This window comes from Apteryx rowi, unplaced genomic scaffold (genome assembly GCF_003343035.1).
Source record: "Apteryx rowi isolate R43461 unplaced genomic scaffold, aptRow1 scaffold_93, whole genome shotgun sequence".
NCBI lineage: Eukaryota > Metazoa > Chordata > Aves > Apterygiformes > Apterygidae > Apteryx > Apteryx rowi.
Window position 1 is genome coordinate 2,218,429 of NW_020451238.1, and position 16,177 is coordinate 2,234,605.

The 16,177-nt window shown below is 43.6% G+C and overlaps 1 protein-coding gene across 20 annotated transcripts in view; it reads right to left on the reverse strand.

The window, feature by feature from the left end:
• The window catches only part of FBRSL1 (fibrosin like 1), a 404,406-nt gene that overhangs the window by 22,851 nt on the left and 365,378 nt on the right, over window positions 1-16,177 (reverse strand). For all 20 annotated transcript variants that reach the window (XM_026091846.1, XM_026091849.1, XM_026091843.1 and 17 more), the window contains 2 exons: window positions 5,990-6,386; window positions 4,119-4,372 (listed from right to left, as the gene is read on the reverse strand). In XM_026091846.1, coding sequence (XP_025947631.1) covers window positions 4,119-4,372; window positions 5,990-6,386 — 651 coding nt within the window. The remainder of the gene's footprint in view (window positions 1-4,118; window positions 4,373-5,989; window positions 6,387-16,177) is intronic.

Genomic DNA, 16,177 nt, shown 5'->3' on the forward strand with positions numbered 1-16,177 from the left:
CGTCGCCTCCGCCCCGGCCGGCCGCCCTCGCCGGAAGGGCGGGCGGCGCCGCCGTGACTCTGCCTCGTTCTGGCCTCGCGGGCCGGGCAGCCGGACTTTTCCCACGCTAGCACAAGGCTGAAAATGCCGGGAGCGCTCTAGAGGGCTAGTGGCTCACTCCAAAATAAGCAATACTGACCTGTTTCCGTGGAGGTTTTGAAATTCAGAAGCGTATGTGTGCTGAAAATGTACTGTGAACCTAGCACGTACGTTACGCTTCAACTTTTATATACTTAAGAGACAAAATTTTGACAAGTTCTACAATGCAATGAGATAACAACGGATTTGGGTGGCTGGCAGCTCTACCTGCTCAGATGGCCAGCATTTTTCAGTGCATTCCCATGCCACATACACATTCTCCCCCTTTCCAAAAATCACTGGGACATATACACACAGTGACCAGGAATATCTGTCCTACAAGTTCTGAAGACTTTTTTACAAATAGCATTTTCTGAGATTTTGAGTTTAAATACTAAGCAATCTTTTCCTCACTTTCTAACAGGCTGTAGTYGTCATTTTTTGTCCCTCTCCAGGGGCCATTTCCTCCTATGAGAAAATAAGAAGGAGGTAGCAGTGGGAAGAGGAGAAACACTGAACTTGTTCAGGATCTCATGAAGGTTGCAACCATACAGAAACAAATGCTCTAGCACATGACACAGGGTCTCTTCTCAGCATCTTCCTCTGGTAGAACCAAATTAGGTCAAATTTAAATATTGTTTAGGATGGTGCAAGACACATACATGCATTTTAGAAATGATCTGGCTGAGGAGAATAGGAACAAATGTCCGCTTCCCCAGAAATGCCTGCCAATATCCACTAAATCCTTCTGTGATTTTGCCTAAGAACTCCCAATAGGAATCAACATCCAAAAGGTTAGATGCTTTCTAAACTGAGAGCAACCTGGGTCACCAGATGTTGAAGACATACATCCATACCTGACTGACCTATTTGCTACTGAACTTACACAGATCTCAAAGTTCCACCTTGTTCAGTGTAACATCCCTTTTAAACTGCAACAATGAATATAAAAGGGCAAAAGAATGCCTGCACTTTAGAGTTTTATTTCATATTGCACAAGCATTTCTTGCACTAAAATTTTTAGAGTAACATTAGAAATGTCGAAATGACTCCTTTGTAGAAGTGAAATGGTTAAGATATTTAAAAATAAGTGCCCTGATCTGAAATTTCAAGGTCTCTACTAGCACTTAGAAGTCTTCATCACATTGAAAGTCACTTTTGAAAGCAAATTTGTCTAAGTCATTTGCTTTTGAGTTACAATATGCTGCTAAGAGCAGGTATTGTAGACTGCCACAATCCATATAATAATTAGTACTAACACAGGGACAGAAATGGTGAGCAAAAAGTACATATACTTGTGCATTAAAGCCTAAGGCACTGAACCAAAAGGGTCTATAATGAATTTTTCTTGGAGCAAGCAAACAAACAAAAAATAGACTGAAAGCACTTAGCACCAAAACCTAATATCTGTTGAGAATATGAGTACAGTTTCATATATGTGTGTGCTTGTGCATGTGTTTATGCATTTAGATCTGGCATGACTTAAGGAAACTGAATCCTTCCGTTAGTATCAAGATAATCCCCCCCTCCTTTTTTTTGGAGGAGAGATAAAGCAAACTGGCAGTTATAAGTGCTCTGATATCCCATTTCTTTAAGAGACTTGAAGGCAGGCTGACAGATCTGCAGCTGGCTCCAGCCCTTAACCCTGTATCACAAATTTGGCCTTTGTAAGGGAAAGGAAAAGGCCTGTAGATGTTTGGAGGAGCAGTGCAGCACCCGGGGGAGYGGTTGCTTCATAGCAAAGATAGGATTGCTGACCCAGCTGCATGAGAAGCTTTGGGCAACGTTAGCATCAGATCCCAGTTCTTGTGCCCAGTGATGCCTTATCCAGTGGGTCAGGCCATATACTCAAGTACCTGTACTTGAACTCCCAAAAACCACTGCTCTGTGTGCACACATGTGGTAAGCATGGAAGAAAAAAAAAATTATCTTTGCTGATGTTGCTAGGTACCCTCACATTCAGAGCAGAAGACACAAAGATTGGTGTATTGCCTGTGTGTCATACACACGAGCCAGCCTTGGTGCCCCTGAGTAGAGTGCAGCAGGCAATAGGAGGGTTGCAAGCTTTAGGTTTCCAAAGGAAGAGATGCCACTAAAAGTAAATTCTTGTTATTCAGAGACCTCAGTTACTAGCATCAGCGAATACAGTAGCTTAGAGCTCTGCTTCTGCTCTTGGGAACATGGACAAGCGTGCCAAAGGGAATTTAGAGGAAGAACACATTTCCTTCCAAAGAAGGAGGAGAAAGAGAAGATGAATAAAAGGAGACCTCAAAAGGCCAGACCCTCTCTGAGTGGCTCTTCTAAGCTGGTGCTTTTATYGAGAGCACACGTGCACTCAAACAGCACAGCCAGGATTATGCTGCTAGCAGCAGTTGGATCCTAGCTCTCCAGGGCTCCTCAGCAATATTGTTTGCTTTTAAGAAACTTATGTGAATGACAACAGAAGCTCCTGGCTATGCAGCGTGCTCTGTATTGATTTTATGATGTGTCAGGTTGCAGGCATTTCATATAATGCAGACAAGAGGCGTTTCACTGTCTGCAGGATTAGATGCCCAGACCTTTTGCTCCACTACAGGCCTCTCCTGCTTCAACGGCAGGAGAAATCCTTTTAGTAGGAGCAAGACTTTTACCGTTTCCTGGCAAGCTGCTGAATGTGAATAGGTCACTTGATCTTGCACCTCCTGAAGTTAATGGTAAAAACATACTTGCTTTCAGTGACTGCAATATCATGCTTTTAGTGAGCACATTGCTATTTCCTTTTGCGCTGCTTTCAACGTTTCCACCACAGTAGTTCTTTGCCTTAAACAGGGGAAGCAATGAATAGGTCCCCCACAGTGCTGCCAACATCTTCCCAGCCATGTGGTTGAAATTCTAGATAGTGCCAGGGCCTGTGAAAGCCAGCAGCTTTGGCMTATGTGGTCCTGCTTCTGGCTAGGAGCCCACAGCATTTTTTGTCTGTCATCATTCTGAGAGCTCACTTTGGACCAATTCACATTTCTCTTTCCTTTAAAGGAGCAGTTCTAAATAATGGGACATTATTTAGCTCCCAGAAGAGAAAAAGGGGACACAAGGTCATCAGAATTTTCAGCAGCAAATCTGTCCTCTCCTTTAACTSGCTTCGGAGGAAACAGAAGGGTACATTTTTTGCAGAATGCTTGTCCTGTTTAATCCCTGCTGAGTTAGTTGTAGAGTCAAATGCCAGATCAAAAGGAGGCCCCAGCAAGAGAAAGTTGCAGGGAAGTCTCCAGCTGCCAGGGTCTCTTCCAGGAACAGCTGTAGGCTAATGGATAAGCCATAAACACAGCATTTAGGGCAGAAGTGACAATAGAATGGGGACCAGGGTGAACAAAGGAAACTTTCTAAAAGGATGCAAAGATAATAAGAGCTGAACAGCAGAGCTTGTCAGCTGAGCTGTCCCTGCCTCCTATAGAAAGGCCAAGCAGCCGTGGACATTCAGAGAGCATGTGCTCCTGCAGGCACAGAGGATCCTGCTCTGCCAGCAGGATGTGCTGCTTGTTGAAGGATCAGCCCAGCAGATAGGTGTGTGGGGCTTCTTACTTATCCTTCAATTAGAGCGACTCTCTGAGCCCATCAGAAGCAGCTTCAGGTCAGTTCTAATAGCAGCAGCTTTCATTAGAGGGGGAAGAAAGAAGGGGAGAATGGCAAATGGGACATCAGTCCTGTGTTAATCTAAACAAGTCTGAGGACTGTGGAACGCCACACTGGACAACTCACACCCCAAAAAGGAGAGTTTTTGCTTTAGACCATTTTGAAGACTTCCTGTAGGAAACTACAGTGCTGTCTCTACACCTGAATCTCTTGTCTGGTGAAGTATGTCCAGGTCTCCTACCTCTTTCACTAATACTCTTACAATTCTAGCACACACTGCCCCAGGAGAAGTCTGCATCACTTTGTTTTACCTGCCTGTCAGCCAGCCCATCTCTCAACACCCTCCAGTGCATGCATTGGACACCAGCCTTGGAAGAAAGAGGGGGACCTACCCGCAGGGTGACCTGGTATCACGAGGCTGTTGGTAGGTAACGCTGGTGGAGGTGGCAGCGTGGGTGGGGTGGCGAACATGGCCGGATGGTGCTGGTGTTGGGTCTGCGATCTGAGAGAGAAGTGCGAGGTAGCAAGATTAGAGATGGAGAGGGGCAGGGCTGGGCCGGAGGAATGGTGCGGAGGAATCTGGGGAGAGAGGGGAAGGTGCTTCGGGAGGCTGATGCTTGTTGCACTGCTAGCACTGCTGCTCCGGCTGCAAAGAGAAAGACATGGTGGGGAAGGAGGGAAGAGAGAGAGAGAGAGAAAGAGAGAAAAAAAAGAGTCTGTTACAATACAAGTTGACACAATGCAAGAACTACACTACCAGAAACTACGTAACTACATAATATCGATTTCTCCAAGCTTACACTTTTTTTTTTTTTTTTTTGGTTGGGGGTGAAGAGAGCAACAGATCTTAATGAACTTCCCCAGCAGGAAGAGGCAGGACAGGGCTTGGGTTCTCCAGAGCGATGTTTCCTTTGATGCCTGAGTGGGCTGCAATTCTCAGAGCTGTCTGCGAGCTACTGATGAAGGCTGCAGAGGCAGCTGGATTTTGCACCTTTATTTAGCCTCTGATGACCTTGCAGTGGCCATGTGCACCCTTGAGATCGCAAGATGCAATTACTGTCATTCCTTTTTCTGTTACTCTGGGTGCACCGAACTGCGTAGTATGAGTGTGACTTTGGGACCAAGTTACCTCTGCTATGCACGCTGTGTAGTTATATTCATGAAAGCATGCAAACACACACCATTTTAATATAATATTTTCATAATAAAAAATTTTTAAAATATAGGATTATTATTATTACTCTACTGCAAATGATCTAAGGTTTGTGGGGTGAAGGATGTTATCACTGCATTTATTATTATTTATTGTAATTCCCACAATACCAGTATTTGTTGCAATCTAAACCTCTGAGATATCTTGAATAGTTTGAAATATTTTTAGTCATTTATACTGTGGTGGTGCTTACAGGGTACAACAGAGACAGAACTTAACTATGCTTGATACTATGAAATATACACTTACTGGTAGTTCTGTGTATGCGTATTTTGACCCTTGAGCAGCCAAATAAGATGTTTAATACAGTTTTCTAATTTTGTTCAACTAATCTAGTTCTGGTTTGGGAGACAAGACATGTTTTCTCTATCAGCAAAAAGACTATATAGGTTCCAGTTGACTGGATAAACTCTTCTTTCTAGAAACTCTTTCTCCATATCATTTTCATCCATCTTACTTACTGGACAGAGACAGTTTAAAGGGCAAAGCTAAGCCTCCTACTAGACCTACACATTTAATAAACATGTCAGATTGAAGCAGATTTTCAGTCTACACGGGAGTCCCATTCTAATGGACATAGCATTTTCTAACATAGTTACCCCTCTTCTGATGCTAGTGAACCAAAGAAATTGTGATAACYGTGAACAAATCATCTGTGGATTTTCAGTGGAAGACTACATGAATATGAATACAGTGAAGTTGTTCAAACTCAAACTACCTTGAATTTCTAAGGCCAGAACTGGCTGGTTCTGACAGGACAGTGCACAACACTAGAAACTGGACCTAAAAGAACATTATCCCACAGTTATACATGCCTAACTCCCAGAAAGGGAGCATCTATCACTATGTTTCAAATGCAACCATCCACCACTGCTGGGAAACCCAGCTTGTGGAGCTGGCCCAAAAAGTGCGATATCCAAAATATGGAGCATCTCACCCAGAAAGTGAGAGTGCTCTTGGCTTGCTTCCCAGCTATTTCTATGCCTTTTGAAACAAGATTCATCCTGGCAGTAGCATAAAAAACATGACACAGGTGTCCCTGTGGCCTACCTGATATTATTGAGTCCGTTGTGGGCCACCTGGTGATGCACTTGGTAGTTGAGAGGTGGAGGGATGTGACTCTGAGGCTGGGTCCGAAGCTCAGGTATTAACTGAGGCTGAGACTGCGGCCGAGGTTGAGGTTGTGACTGTGGCCGAGGCTGTGGCTGAGGCGTGAGCCTTGGTGGTGCTGGTGCTGAAATCACTGGCTCCTTCTTCAACAGCGGGCTTGCTCTGGCGCTTGACGTGGGCGCTGAGGAAGTAGAAGTCACAACGGCAGCTACTGGCTGGGGGCTGGGGATAGGCAGGGCGAAGGGCACGTCGGTGCTCAGTTCTCGGCTCCGCTCTAGCCCAGACACCTTTGGGACATTGGCTGCTTTCGCTTCTGGCTTGTCATTCAAGGTGGGACCTTACAGGGGGACAACAAAAAACACAAAGTGCATGCTGAAAGGTCTGGGTTTGTCTCCCGGCATGGCAGAACATATGCCTGAAAAAAATAAGTCATGTTTCAGCCCGTGGGAGCATCGTGGGAGCACTCCTGCTGCAAGATGGATGTGTGTTTGTGTGTCTGTCCTTCTGCTGTCCTTGACTGGTCAATCCATGGTACTTTGTTAGCATGCATGTAAAAGACTGAGTTGTCACCAAATGAATGCATACTACAAAGAACATATAGCTCCACGACTTCTACAGAGTCCCAAGGTTACATACAGTAGGAGTGTGAACATGTCTCAAGTTACTGTGGCAGTATTTCCTGCTCGGTTTAAGTTTTAAGGCTCTATAATAAATTTGTGAACATAAGCCAGGTCACTAAGACATTTCATTTTCTCAGCAGTCTTTCACAGTAACGTACATTATGTTTATGCTCTGCTGCAAGCTAAAACACACCATGACCCGCCAACTAATCGCTAATAATAACAACCCCACCTGGCTTCTAGGAAGGATGCTACCTGGGCTCTTCTTGTTGCAAAGGAGGGGACAGCTCTGCTGTGACAATGTGACACTGCCTTTCCCTGATCACACTCTTGTGTGTAAGAATGGAACAAGAGAAGACTGGAAAAATCCAGTTCTAAGTGCAATGAGCACAGAAGTGAGTCCTGCTCATCCCAAGTACCCCACGTACCTGACGTAAGGTGCGTCAGAACTATAACGGATGATGTGACTGTATCAAAATATACCTGAGGTGAGAATTCCATATGGAATTACTCCTTCTACAATGCCAAGTGTTTCTTTTCTCCAAATTAAGCTAAACAAAGCAGTAGAAAGGGTTAAATGGCTGGAAAGGAAAGGGGAAAAGGGAGGAAAGGAGAGAGATTTCAAATCRAGCAGTATCCAAAAGGCCAAAGACAAGTGAAAGGACCTACATCAGCATGATTCAATTCACAGTATAACTCCCTTTCAACATTATCTGTGTATCCCTGAGTGCACATATATCCAAAATTAATCACAAGAAAAGCTGTTCATGGGTTGTGAGAATTAGTGTTCACTTGTTTCATGTGCACACGCTCCACTGTGCACACCGAGGTTCTCCATGACATTTTCTATACAGCCTTTTATCATCCACCAGGATGTGCTGGGGGTTTGTTCGTTTTAAGTTGGCTTTTACAGACATGCGGGAGATGCTACCTACACACATCAGCATGCTCACAACACCCTCGTGAACAAATTCCACCTCGGAAATTTTCCTGCCTCATCAAAGGACTAAGACACTTCCTGAAGTAGGAGGTGTGGAAATAGCACAGTGTGAGCTAATTCTGGCGATGCAGAGACTGACCAGGCGTTGCTCACGCAGCTACTGCGAGGCCAGATTCATTGCTGCCAGGGTTTCAACGGCTTCAGTTGCCATTAAACCAGAGGAAGACAGTGATGAGGCAAACATACCAGCTCACTTTCTGTTCAGAAAAATACACAACTGGTGATGGCATCTCCTGCTTTAAGATAAAAGTCATTTTCATATACTGCTCCAGGCTCTGTGTGTACTATGACCATTGCACGGTTTCCTTCGTAAGGACACATATACGCACGTATAAGTATATTCAGAATGCAGAAGGAGAAGGAATGGAAATAGAAGGGCTATATTCATCAGCTGAAGAAGTCAAAAGGTTTGTGGCCCAAGCCCACAAATAACAGAAACAAACAGATTTCCAGGCACCAGCACTTTGGCTGGAAGCAGGCACAACTGGCCCTGCACTTTCAAGCACCTTAGAAGGGTTACAAGTTTAACACAACATCTGGAAGTCCTAAATTATTCACTACATCGAGTACAAGGCTAACTCTGGTTTCACTGAATCCCTTTTTCAAGTATGAGTTCATTTACCACGAGTACCCTGGTTTTGAAGATGCAGCTAGACTTGGTTCCAATTTTATTTAGGCTGACAAAGATTTTACATTTAAAATCAAATTCTCATCTCTCTTGTCCACCAGTCCGCTTTTATAAGGCCACCTACGTTCATAAATTTACCACAGATTTCATTACTATCAGTAGAAAAATTGCCATTGACTTTAGTCAGGTSAGGGGTCCGCACAGTCTGGTTTTTAGAAGTATATTCAGAGCTGTAGATTCCACTCTTTTTTAGGAGCTACCCGTTAAAAGCAATTGGGTTTCATTCCTGACCATAGGTTTCCTGAGAGCTTATTAGCTCTTTCCATCCAACAGGCCTCCTCCAACAGAGCTAAACTTCATACCGTGTAATTATAGGCAATGTAATCTAATGGTGTATATTCAACACACACTGGCACCACAAAAGTTAGTTGAGTAAAAAGTCAATTAGATCCAAAACAAATCAATAAAGTCTCGCATTAAAAGCAGCTGTTTGACCAGCTTTATGTACAACTATTGATTCCCTGTGGTTTCCGCATTAGTTCTCATTTGCAATTTTCTCAAAGCAAAAGCTCGCGGTCCCTTGCTGACTGAACTGACCAACCAGCCTGGTTGTATTCGTTAGTATTAGGGGTACATGACTGATTTCTGCTGCCAACTTGTGTCTCTCAGGTTGCAGTACTATAATGTTTTTCTGTGTTTCATTCTTCAAGAACAATTCAAGACTTCATGAAAAGAGCCAGATGCTTTTCCTGCAGAAGAGCTACAGGCATGACAAAGAACATTCCCTCTGCTTCTGTAGCCATGTTTAGTAAAATCAGAAGCATTTAGAAAGGAAGACATGGTGTGAATTAATGGACAAGGGTGCAGAAGCGTGAAAGACAGCAGAAAGTCCAAGCACTCTCGACACCTCACAGGAATGAGGGTGGGCGAATCCTGTTGTTTTGGTGACTTTGCCGTTTCCGCTTCTGATGGCTGCGATAAGTACAGCAGAGCAAAGTTGCTTCATGTAGCTGATTCAAGGGTGAACTGCCATGGGTGAAGGGAAAGGAAATGCCCACGAATAGAGGGAGCAGAAGACACCCGCCAGATACTGGGATCTGTCTGCTGTTCGAAATTCAAACCTGCTGAAAAGGAAGTATTCCTCAGATCCAGGTGTTCCACTTCAGGATCTGGTAGAATGGATAGATTTCGACAAAATGGAAAGCAGATGCCCAAATGGAAATCTCATTCCTATGCCTCAAACAGCAAGGGTGCCTATAAGCGCAGACTCACTCACAGCCCTTCACTTCTGCTAACTCTGTGGAGCGCCATGCCTCAACTTACTCAGACCCTGACATTGGAGAACACATGCTACACGTTTTATTACTGAATATCTACTATGCTCATTGTAAATAGATGTTCTGGTTTCTTTACTTCCTTTACAGTCTTCTACCAATGCTTACTTCTGCCTCTTCAGTGCCTGTTTCCAAAACTCCCTCACTAGCTACCACAACTCCAGAGGTTTCCATGTGGAAACCTGACAATTTTTAGGTCACTTTAACTGTGCAACCAAAGAAACAATGATTTTTGAAGGGAATAATTACCTTCTTTCTTAGGTACGTAACAAGATTGTTACCATGACACTTATCCCAAAAATCTCCAGTYCAACACCTTCCCCTTCATTCATACAAAAGTCTCTGAGGCACCTTCTTACTTCACTGAACTCCATCAGAAAGTTAATTTTCATGATTTTAATGAGTGGTGTAGGACATTCAGACCAGGATCCAAAAGTCTGCAGTTTCTCCACAGGATATTTGCATGTTCCTGCTAAGGGAATGGTGCGCTCTTATGCTCAGGTTCCCACCAATCAAGCAGGATGACTGCTGGTCACAAATGGAATTATCCCAAGGAAAGAAATGGAATATTCCCCTTTGTGGAAGCTGGATCAGGTTTCATACAGGTTCTTTCAGAAATTTCTGCACTTCAGCTTCATATCTAGTCTCTTCTGAGAAGATGGACCTGCAGAGCTAAGTACAACCACCCTGATAAAAGGACTGAATTCACCAGACTACACCACGACGTTCTAGAGGCAAAAATGTGTTTATTTTTACAAAGTCCTAGAGTAATTTTCATGCTTAATGACAACAGCCTGAGCCAATTTGCCTAAGACTTGACAGTCAGCTCCAATAATTCAACCTTAATTAAAGCTGAACGCATGTCAGTTCAGCTCTTCCCTTCACAGGAAATCTGACATTTACAATGATTCATGTTTCAGCCATGCTATGGGAAGGCTGGATCACATCTGCCATTCTCCACCACACAGAGTGCTACCCCTTTTCAGCATGCCAACTTTGTTTATTTTCTAACCAAACACTTTGGACKTCTTCCATTGAGCAGTTTTCTTAAATGAACAGACAGTGGAACATGTCTTGATTTCACTGGGATGAATGATGACTAAGTGTGAGAGAGATGGAAGAAAGGACTAAAACTGCCCCAACAAGAAAAATAAAACCAATCTAAGATTAGTAATTCCTGCCTTCTTGATCAACTAATTTGACGTTTGCAGTACTGCAGAACACCCACCTTCCTGTGTCTTGTGCAACAATGCCATTCCAGTTTAACCTGGTGAAGACGAAGATTTAAACAACTTTAAAAAGCACAGAGAACTTTAGCTTCTGCTCTTGGAAATTTGCATACAATAGTCTCAAACATACAATAATATCAAACAGGACTTGAAGTTCAAAGGAAACCCCAAAGTCCACTACAAATGAATTTGCTGCAAAAGGCATGTTTCAGAAGGAGTTATCTGAACCTCAAAGACCATCAGCGTGGACCCAGTATGAAATGTCACTGGATTTAAAATCTGTGATTGGAATAAACACACACGGCCCATCCCTATGGCTGCACAGGGTGATATGCTTGCCAGCATGTAAGTACACAGCATTGCAGGCTAAATACAATACGGAAAGTCCTAGACACAAATTAAACCTTTCTGTTACAGGAATTTGCTTTCAAGCCGATTAAGAGTAGCTCAAGTGCAAGGGATTAAACATGTAAAGGCTTTTTTGAGGACTCCAATAAGCAGTTACTGTGTTATACAAACAATTCTTAGGGCAATAACATTTCCAGCCCTGTCTCTTGCTCTTTGCAAGCTGCTGGTTGTTGCTGAAAGCGGACTGTCAACACACGTACAATGTGATTGGAAATAATCTAATCTTGCTTGCACGCCTTTCCTTTGTCTCTTGGAAAAAGAAAGTGGAGTCATTCAGACGTCTTTCTGTAGCCTCCCTTGCTGTAGTCAAACAGCAAGGGTGATGTGAGAAAGAAATGCCTCTCCTACATCCATCAATGACATCTCGACCAATGGCAATTTACCAAGAAACACAACAACCACCATCTGCAGCCTATCCACCCACCCCATACATCCTTGAACACAGACATAAGCCAGGCTGGCTATTATGAACCCTGCTCCGTATTAYAATTCCAGCAAGAAATGCTACAAAAGCATCACCACAGGAATTGCTGGGACRTATGTGGCCAGAAGCTGAATATTTCAGACTTGGTTGATGAGTTCCAGAGAAGAGTTTTGAACCATCACATACAAAACAACATGATTTTGCAGCAGTAAGGCCAAACAAAGAAATAACTAAAAAGAACTTACATAATGGATTTCAGCAAACCTTTTTAAACTGAGCTTTTAGAGTGCTGCATAATGTATTGTGGATATGCAACATATATAAGCACAAGCAAGAATAAAGCATTTTGCACTGGCAATCATAATGCTGATGCTGGMAGAGTGCTTACAAGTGAAAATCAATATTTAAGTGCTAATTCTTTATCCTCAGCTGGCTTTTGCTTTTATATGGATGGCTTTTTCATTGGGATTTAGGAAGGTAGCACTATTTAAAAGATTAGACAATTAACTTGGTCTGTAAAAGTATGGCAAACAGAACTAAACCACAGAAGCTACCCAACGTACGGGGCACCAAGTTCTTCCACCTATTTTAATGCAAATCAGCAGAAGATAAGACGGACAGACTTGGGACTCGCATACAAAAACACTGGCTGGAAGGCTCCATGGTGTATAATGTGAAATATTTTTAGCATTATTATGAAGCAAAGGCCAAATTTTCACTGTGACAGTAGTGTACTGCATATGTTAGGTTGTGTCAAAAAATGTTCTTCTGAGATGCAGGCTCTTCAGAAGGTAACGGGCCTCTGGTGGGTTTTCCTCAAATAATTACAGTGTTTTCTCTCAGAGGAARGTAAGCACAAATGCTTGTGCTTGGCTTTGAACTCACACTGCTGAAYGAAGAAGTGTATGTGTGGGGGAAGGTCTTTTACTGTTAACGTCAGCGGCTCCCTGAGCTCGGCTGCGGCGACGGAGCTCGGCTGCTGCCTTGCAGCGGGGAGCTCCTGCCGCAGCCCGGGCTGGATGCAGCCCCTGTCACTCAGCTCATTTGTACCGAGCTGTCTGTCAAGTCAAATAGTCTCGCAACAATCTCAAACACCCTCCGAACAGCTGCCACTATCAATTACGCTTGCAGACAGCCTCGACTATCAGGCGGAGAACTGGAGCGAGCACTTGCCAGTTTTAATAAACTGTGTTGCCCAAGTCATTTAACCTGCTAGATTGCTGTATGCCGGGGCTGTAACAAGCCTTCAGCTCTTCAAACCAGAAGAAAGCAACAGTGGCAAAAAGCTGTCAGCTTGGTCCTCAGAATTAACTTCCAAGTGTGGCTCCCTCCCATCCCCTTTCTGAAGCACCCAAGTTTAAAAGCAAAAGATCTTCAAGTTGTTTTCATGCTGCCACGACGAGGAAAGTGTCGCATGTTTTTAGTGCGAAGCCGATGCCAACAAGGGCGAAGGGCGGACGTTCACCCACGCTCCCGGCGTTCGGCACCCGCCGGAGCAGAGCGATCCCACAGCTGCCCGCCATGACACCCAGCCATGCTGACTCAGCAGAGGGGTTTTTGGGTACTCCGGCCCCCGCAAGAGCGCTGCACCTACTGCTCCTGCTGAGGATCCTTATGGACTCAGTTCACTTGCCGTTGCTTGCACAAGTACTGTATGTATATGTATAAATCAAGATGCCTGTGAATGTAAACCTAAAAGAAAGGTCTATTGTTAGACTTTCATTTGCCATTTAGGAATCTGCACTTCCACTAGAAAACATACTGGACTCTGCAAATCAAAAGAAGGTTGAAAACACTATGCTAAATGTTTCCCTAGCCAGCTGTGTGGATAAGACCCATCACTGTGAAAGCCTGCAGCACAGAAAGATTTCACCCCCTCCCCAAGAAATCAAGAGCAACAGCATTAAGACTTCTGGACTTGATGCTGATTTGCTGCTTTATGGTTCTTTAATGGGATGCTTTATTCCTGGAGATTTGGGGGCTTTCCATGCTTTATCCAGGCATGTTAGCTGTAAGCATGCATGACGACACTCTAAAGCTGCAGGAGCTGAATGAAAACGGGTGCCAAACACAAAGATTGGGGCCAGAGCATGAAGAAGGCGGCTCACCATGCAAATCCCCCCAAAGTCAGTCAACTACATTTTCATAGCCATGCTGCTTCTGGCACCATTTCAATGCAAAGCTGAAACTGGATTTTCAGCTAAAGCACCTACTGTGGATGCTAGCGTTGTAATGAGATTGAAAGTTTCATACAGGCTTTTCATCTAGGGCTATAATGGTGGATCAAACACCGCAGGGTTAAATCTCTTCAGTGCTGCCCCTAAGCAGATGTTGGCTGCCTGAAAACCAGTGACATAACAGGCCATAAAATGTTACTAAAGCTTCTTCTCTTTACTTAGTAAAGGTATTTTTGTTTTGTTTTGCTTTGCACTGTTTTTGCTATGTGCAGCATATTGTGCATCTAATCTCAATGACAGACAAGCAACAAGGTAAATAAGCTATTAGGAAGACAAAAAGCTCCTCAAACATATGAAAGCAAGCAAGCACAAATATTCAACTTGAGACTTAAGTTTTTTAAACGGACAAAACCGCTATGTATCAAGTAATCTTATGATTTTAATTAGCCAAGCAAGTGCAAATAATAAACTATCAACTACTACATTACAGGAGAAAATGTACTACTTTTGCTGTTTGAAATCCATATCGATTCCCATCTAGCCTGCGAGTTATTAATCACTCCAATTAAATCATGAACACAGGTCTTTATGCTGAAATTGAACACCCACCAATAGATCAATAACTCAAACCTCCAAGAGCAATTACTGTTCAGCACAACAGAGCAGCTCGTTACACAGAGCTCCACGCTGGCCACAATTCACTCTGTCCTATCTTCCACAGGCAGTACAAACAAACCGGGGAAAAAAGATTTTATAACTATTATTTTCAAAATAAACAGACATCTGCTTAGAATTACCTAATCTTTCACATCACAGAAGCAGATCTGCCAAGGTCACATTGGAGACATGATTACATTTTTTCACAATTTGTTATTCTAGCAAAGCCCTGATAAGATTGAACTATTGAAGTTCACACTCTGGTTTAATTTCAAGAGGTTAAATGCCAAATCCTTTTCTTATTGCTACAAGGAAGGGATCTGCCAGGCTGCATAATACCCTGTGTGGGCTAAGACAACAATTTTGTTTCATCTGCACAATCTTATGAAGGTTTTGATTTTTTTTAAATGACATCAGAGAACTCCAAACACCCAAAGAATCATTAAAAGTAAAATCTGAAAGTGAGATTGTTCCAAAGAAGGGAGAATGACCTTTCAGACTTCCTAGCCTAGAGAAGTTAAATCAATGGCTGGCTGAGAAAGCACATTCACTAACCAAAACCAGAAAAAGGCAAGAAAGAACATTCTTAAACACCAGATCATCTCTGCTGGGAACAGGAGATGATTACCCTAACCAGCCAAGCGTACACAGGGTCACAAAAATTCCCATCTCTGCCTAGGAAGGTAACTGATGCTTATCTTGATGCAATGAAAAGAGGAACCATTCGCATTCAGGCTCTCCGATTGCTGCCTCGCGACTTAGCCCCCGTGTCCTTTCCGGGGGAGAGCCATATTTCTGCACGCACCCTTGCATCTCACTGGCTCATCTCTTCAAGCAGGCCCCTGAGTGACATCTATCACCCTTCATTAGGGGAGCTATTGGCAGGCAATTAAGTGGTGATGGACCCACGCCACGAAACTAATCAAGATGAGTTCATACCGCAACCTTCAGGCTGCAGGCACTGCTTCTGTCTCCGAGGAGGGCCACATTACTGCTGTTTCCCCTCGCCACCTCCCTGTTGGGAATGTCGAAAGAGCCTTGGACAAGAATCAACGTACCCACGGAGAAACTATGTCAAATCAGGCAATTCAAGGCAACAAGCAGGCAGAGGGGCAGAACTATTGTTAAGAATCTTTCAGCCCAGTTCCCGCCTTGGCTTTGAATCGCCAGACACCCAAGTCACGTTTACAAAAGGAAGGGAGGGAGATTAGGTATTCCTCATTACACCAGAGGCAGAGAGAACCCAAAGAACAGAGGAAGCATTCTTCCTGCCTGAAGGTCAGAGACTATAACTAAGTTAGAAAGACCAAATCTTGTTGTGATCTTTTTTCTGGAATGTGGCATGCACTATTCAAATGAAATGCATCAGCTCAAAACTCAATATCCTACACACATCTCCTCAGAGAGCTCCTCTCTGGTCTCTAGATGACCAAAGATCATCCACATGCACCAAATTCTGTCTTCCAGGTTGACTTTCCAATCATTTCTACTGGAAACACATAGGCACACAACAGACCCATTAACACACACGTCCAAACTGAGCCCCTGAATAGACTCATATGGTTTCAAAATGGCCTTTCAGGGAAGAAGAAAGCCCTATATAAACCAAAATACAAAAGGAAAGAATCCTCTTTCATTTTCACACCTTCCT